The sequence below is a fragment of the Macadamia integrifolia genome, chromosome 6 (assembly GCF_013358625.1).
Source record: "Macadamia integrifolia cultivar HAES 741 chromosome 6, SCU_Mint_v3, whole genome shotgun sequence".
NCBI classification, from domain to species: domain Eukaryota; kingdom Viridiplantae; phylum Streptophyta; class Magnoliopsida; order Proteales; family Proteaceae; genus Macadamia; species Macadamia integrifolia.
Window position 1 is genome coordinate 23,395,693 of NC_056562.1, and position 6,159 is coordinate 23,401,851.

The following is a 6,159-nucleotide window of genomic DNA, read 5'->3' on the forward strand; positions in this document are numbered from 1 at the left end:
ATCTGATTTCTCTTCCGATGCCGACCATAGCCGCCGTGTCCGGCCACGCCGCTGCCGCAGGGTTCATGATGGCTTTGAGCCACGATTATGTGTTGATGAGGAGAGACAAGGGAGTGATCTACATGAGCGAGCTCGATATTGGACTCAACTTCCCTGATTACTTCATGGCGTTGATGAGGTCGAAGATCAATTCGCCGATCGCCCGACGAAAAGTGGCGTTGGCAGCTGGGAAGGTGAAGGCGGACGAGGCGGTGAAGATGGGGATGATCGATTCGGCGCACGATAGCTCAGAGGAGACGGTGGAGGCTGCGGTGCGCCTGGCGGAGCAGTTGACCGGGAGAAATTGGGATGGGGAGGTGTATGCCGATATAAGAAAGTCTTCGTTTCCGGAGTTGTGTGAGGTGTTAGGGTTGATTTACAAGGCCAAAGCGCCTTCGAAGCTTTGAAATTTACTCTCAGAAGGTATGTGTGGCAGAGATGTGTGGTGGTGCTTCTTGTGAGCTTGGTTTCCCTTCCTAATCCTGATTTTGCAAATTTCCTTTCATTGGTGGGGAGCAGTGTGTGTGTGTATTGTTGGGGTTTGTGTTGCCATCTCTGTTCCATCTAATAGTATTCAAGGACGAAATGGGTTACAGAGGATTGGTTTTGGATCCCATGTCCCTGATCGGTTCAATGTCCCTAATCGGTTCACTTTGACAATAGGGCCTTGATACCTATCCTTACGGTGACTTAACCTGTGAAGTTTGGTAGCAAAACCTTATGTGCCCTGTGAGAACCTACTTGAGTTGCAGCACTGGTTCCTTCTACCACCAGATGCAATTTCATAAATTAAATTTGATTTGTATAAAAACAATTGGAGCTTCAATGAATTTGCATTTATATTTTGTAGTGGGCAAGACTATGTAGAGCATACTTGGTGGAAGCAAGATGGTTTTATAAGAGATACACACCTGGGATGGAGGAGTATTTGGCTAAGGCATGTATGTCATTATTGATTTTATCGTTCAAAAGTGAATTTATATAACGTGTCTATCAAACGTTGTTTCTGTTCTTTTCATGTCCTAAAGACATTTCTGGAATAGTTTTACCAAACGTTGTTTCTATTCCGCCACAACATAGAATCGAAAAAGAACACTTCTGTAATAGAACACTCACCAAGAATAGAAGTGTAATCAAACGGCCCTAAAATCATAAGAAAATGTTCTTGTTTCTAATTTTCCTGGAGATAGTGGAACTTTGATTATGCATTAATATCATGAGATTTTGATTTTTATGACCTGATAGGGTTGGAATTACAATTCTAAAAAACAAATATTTTTCCTTATTAGAGAGAGTTAATTCATCTTTCCAATTTCACCAAAAAAAAAAAGGTTCAATTCATTTTGATGATGTTCTTGCATGGTCGCATGCTTGAATCTTGGTTGTAAAGTCTAGTTGTTTGTTTGTTTTTTTCTTTTTTTTGGTAAGGGGGTTGTTTGTTTAAACTGTAATGTTTAATTCAACAAAACTCTTTGTTATGAACAACCAATTGAAAGGCTTTGCCTTCTTTTGTTTACCTTTCATTTTTAACTTTTTTTTTATTATAATACAAAAAAGGTTCAACTAAACAATCCTGGGGAGGGCATGGCCCCAATCAAGAATGCAACACTTTTTTTTTTTTTTGATATCCAGGGTGTCCGGATCTTTGACCCGACTAGTCCCTGGGGTCACTGTGATACCGCTTACACAGGATCGGGTCAGTTCAAGACAGAAACTCTTGTGCGGTGGCCCGAAGAAGTTAGGTGCAGTGGCGAAGGTTTGATTATGGGACCTCGCTTCTTGAGGCGGAGTACCGTGTAGTGTAAGAATGCAACACATTGATTAAATAAAAAAATAAAAATAAAATAATCGGTAGAAATTAAGAGGGTTGGCTGCATCACCTGCGTGTAACAAGGTGCCCTTTAGTTATGGATTGAAAAATGAAAATTTTCATTGCTATCAATGGCGATTTAGATTCGGCCTTCCTTGAATTCCACTCACGACTATTGCTCGAGATATCTCTTTATTAGCTACTCACTTTTCAAGGTTTCGAATCCTTCATTTGCACCAAGATATGGCATGTGAACTCCACTCCATACTATTGCTCGAGATATCTTTTTATTAGCTACGCACTTTTCGAGGTTTCAAATCCTTCATTTGCACCAAGATATGGTGTAGTTTGCTCATATCTTGTTACTAGGGCATGTGTTTTCTCGTGTCTGTCACTTGGGATAACACGCCCCTAATTGATTGATTGCCCTCTTTTTCCCTTTGTACTTCTTAAATTTTCTTTGTATAAAAAAAAAAAAAATAGTTGATGGGATGTGTCATTACGTTTCTATCCCCACCCCATCCGGCAGTTGAAATGCATTTTTTTTTTGTTTGGGTAATATGGGGTTCTTCAATTATATCCTATTAATTCTCTTTAAATTCTAGTTTGATCAAAATACCTTAAATAAATATGGGTATTATAAAAATGGGAATATCCAAAATATTGTTTTCCCTTCACACACACCTATGCTTTTTTACATATTTACCCCCCTTTGTCTTCCTCCACTTCTTCCTGGTTGTCTTATTCAGGATCCCAACTGCGAGAGCAACGAAAATGTGAGATTCATTTCTTTCTTGAATTGTAAAGGCAGTCACAAGGATTTTGAGAAGGATAAAGGACAATTATGCAAGTGCTTGGAATGCCAAGAGCACAGACGTACTGACACAATATCCTAATTGCTCTTCTTGAATGCTTTTAGCGATTAATGGCATATATATATATATAAATATATATATATATATAAATAAAAACATTCAAAATTTAATGAGCATGTACTCATGTTTTTATGGCACTTTTATACTATTATACTTTTATATATACACGCTCATTAAATTTTGAATGCTTTTATATATATATATATATATATATAAATAAGTGCATGTATTTATGTTTTGTGGCTAATCTTTTTATGGACTATTTTATCATTTTTTTAAATTTAAATATCTTAAGTTCTTCATTACCTCTTTTTTTATTTTTCTTTACTTTTTCAAAATTTGTGGTACCTTTTACTCTCTAAATCTTTAACGCTTCCATCTTCCCCAAAAAAGTAAAATATTCTAGAAAAATATACTATAATTAAATATAGTTTCTCCATTCGTTTCTTTCCTTCTTCTCTTTTCTCTCTCTTTCTCTCACTTTTCTATAATCCTAGGCAACAATCTCTCTACCAATGGGGTTGGTAACATAGTGGTGAAAATGTCCTCAACCCATCACCGCTTGACTCGGTTGGTTATGGGTTCGAGTTTTGACATGTCCCACTATCGCCTATTGATTCTGCGGAAGCATTGCTTGTCGTACTGGGGCTATGAAAAAACCCTTGCTTACATCTCTCTTTCGCATCAAGGTAAGATACTATGTAGAAATAGGTCTTCCTTCATTGTGCCTTTTACTGTGAATGCATCAATATGTTTTTTTGTTTCTCAATGTTTTTCTTCTGCTTTATCTATGTTTTAAGGTAAAAATTTTCTCCTGTATGACATGTATTGATACATCCACCACTAAAACTTAGAATGTGAAAAGAAAATCCCCCTCTCTGTTTTTCTCCTCCATGTAAATTTTCACAGGTGGAGGTCTACGTCTTCGACAGTGGTGGTTCAGTTCTTCACTGGGAGCCATTAGAGGACGTTAGCGTCTCTTAATCATCTTCCTGTCTATAATTTTTTAATATTTATTTGTGGCCGATTGTGTGAATTTGATTCCTTCTCATGCGCCAGAAAAGAGGTAAGAAATCTGAAAAAACTACTCATCAACCCATCCACTCTGCCCAACCCCCTTCTCTGAAATCCTCCCTCGATTCACTGTCTCCCATTCTCCCTCCATCTTCTGTTAGAGAAGCGGTGCTCTGGCTTTCACGCATGAGATCTGCGAAACACCAAAAAACACCCTATGCCCACCAATCGTTTGTTATAATGCTCAGCCCCCCTTCGCCAGGATGCCATTCAGTTAATAGATCACTTTTTAATATTCTTTATGGCTCATCTTCTTTCTCGGCAAAATCTCAATGCATGCAGGTTTAATCTTGTGAGGGTCTGCAGTGCCCTCACACCAAGGGCTATGGTAATTCTAAGGATGAATAGATTACAGCTGACATTACTTCAGCCCATGGGACATCTATTTGAGTATACACACAAGAAGTTGAAAGTTCCCTTCAAAGCTTTTTATGTAGAATTCAGGGGTGTCATTCAACGAGCCATCTAGGTTTCTGTGATATTTTATACTATGATCCAGGTGAAGAAGGATCAAGTGTAGGTTCTATAGCTACTTCAGCACTAAGCACCCTCACCATTAGTGTTCCAGAGACTAAGCTAATCACAACAGCCAGAATTTCACAATCAGTTTGATGTGCTTAAAAAGGGCAGGAGAGGGGGGGGTGACCAGAAAATGCTGACCCTGCTGTAAGAGAAAGCTTGAGACAGCCTCTATATTCCCCTGGGTAGTCTATTCTAACTACTCTGCCAAAAGCCATTTCGCATTCTGTCAAAAACAGAATGCAAACAGGCCTTCCTAACCAATTAAGGCGGAGACATTAAGGGCTGCGAGTGATCCCCCTAAAAAAATCAATCATAAAATTAGTCCTGAATTATCATGAAGTTTAGTCCTGTTTGCATTTATACAGGTTCTAACCTCATTGTATTATCATCATAAGCTTGTTATAATACAATCTGGTATTTAAGCCAAGGGGAAGGTAAATTATATGCTCCTTGAATAATCATACCTGGTATACAGTTTCCTTCCTATGATTGATGATGTTGTTATCCTAGGTGAAACAAGTGGAGGATATGCATGGGTAACAAAATATGCGACCTGCTTGACTATTAGGAAAATAATATTTTGATGTTGGAGAAATGTTCCCGGTCTTTCCACTCTACCATGAACGGTTTGGAGACTCTAAACCCTCCTACTTTGTTCCTTTCTGTAGAATCGTCTCTGCTTCTTGTAATGATCTGGTGGAGGTCGTTCTTCTATCTCTGAAGTACTCTAAAACCCTCTCTCTCTCTCTCTCTCTCTCTCTCTCTCTCTCTCTCTCATGTGCTTTAAAACCCAACCCTCTCTCAGTAATCGTGCAAGAAAATAAATCCTTCAATGCACTAGAGCACGAAGCAGAAGTTTCCAAAGTGTGAGAGATCATCAATAGGAATGAAACCATGCTTATCCAGCATGATGAGAATGTCGAGCAAGACCACGCCCAAGACGCCGTCGCTATTTTCTTCCCCAAGGTCAGACTATATGTTGTTATTTCTAAATTTTAAGTTCCATGAAATATTTGCTTAAAATCTTCTCTATTTTTGATAGATTTTGTTCTTTGATTTTGTTGGCAGACTGCCCAGATTTCAGCTGAAGAGGGTGTCTCTGTGGGGCTTGCCTAGGATTCTTGCGAGTTTACGTGCACATCTCTACGAAAGCGTTTTCTACGGAAAACAATCTTCTGTTTTTCTCATCCCTGTTTTTCCTTGTTTTGCTACCTGCAGAACACGATACGTGGACAACTTTAAGACCAACGCACCGGATGTAATAATCTTCACCCAACCTTGACCGTTGATCTTAAAGTTGTCCACGTGTCGTGTTCTGCAGGTAGCAAAACAAGGAAAAACAGGGATGAGAAAAACAGAGGATTTTGATCCGTTTTCTACTTCCATAGGTGCGTCTAGATTCAGACGCCGCTTTGCAGTCTAAGCCAAATCTCAGTGTTGGAAGTAGTGTCGATCCCCATCGGTAGTTGGTGAATCTACAATGTGTATAGTATTTGAGATCCCCCAAGTTATTTCTTCTTTTTGTAATCAAGAAAGAACTATTTATCATTAGTGAGCATTTGACTGAAAAGTGTTTGTTCAACGAGGCTTTTTAACAGACTATAAATAGCATATTTAGGAGCATCTTTTATGGTAGTTTATCTCACAGTAGCATTCATTAAGGATTGGCTACGTCGTTCATTGAGAGAGAAAGTGCTCTTCAAAGGTAGCAAAAATCTAGAAACTGTTGATAAGTCATCTGCTAATGTTGAATTTACTGTAAAATTCCATAGGATGCAAATCTTTGAAATGGAAATCCAAAGAAAAGACAGCAAAACAGAGCTTTCTATATAGGAAGAG

The 6,159-nt window shown here is 38.7% G+C and overlaps 1 protein-coding gene and 1 long non-coding RNA gene across 2 annotated transcripts; both read left to right on the top strand.

The window, feature by feature from the left end:
* LOC122081190 (enoyl-CoA delta isomerase 2, peroxisomal-like) lies at positions 1 to 1,092 on the top strand (the record flags this gene model as incomplete). Its single annotated transcript, XM_042648202.1, is given in 2 exon segments — positions 1 to 462; positions 890 to 1,092. A coding segment is annotated over 1 exon segment (446 nt), but the record flags the coding sequence as incomplete, so codon positions are not given.
* A 1,986-nt stretch (positions 1,093 to 3,078) lies between these two features.
* On the top strand, positions 3,079 to 5,917 carry LOC122082879. Its single transcript, XR_006141439.1, has 2 exons — positions 3,079 to 5,286; positions 5,389 to 5,917. It is a non-coding gene; the product is annotated as an uncharacterized LOC122082879 (long non-coding RNA).
* The last annotated feature ends 242 nt before the right edge of the window (positions 5,918 to 6,159 follow it).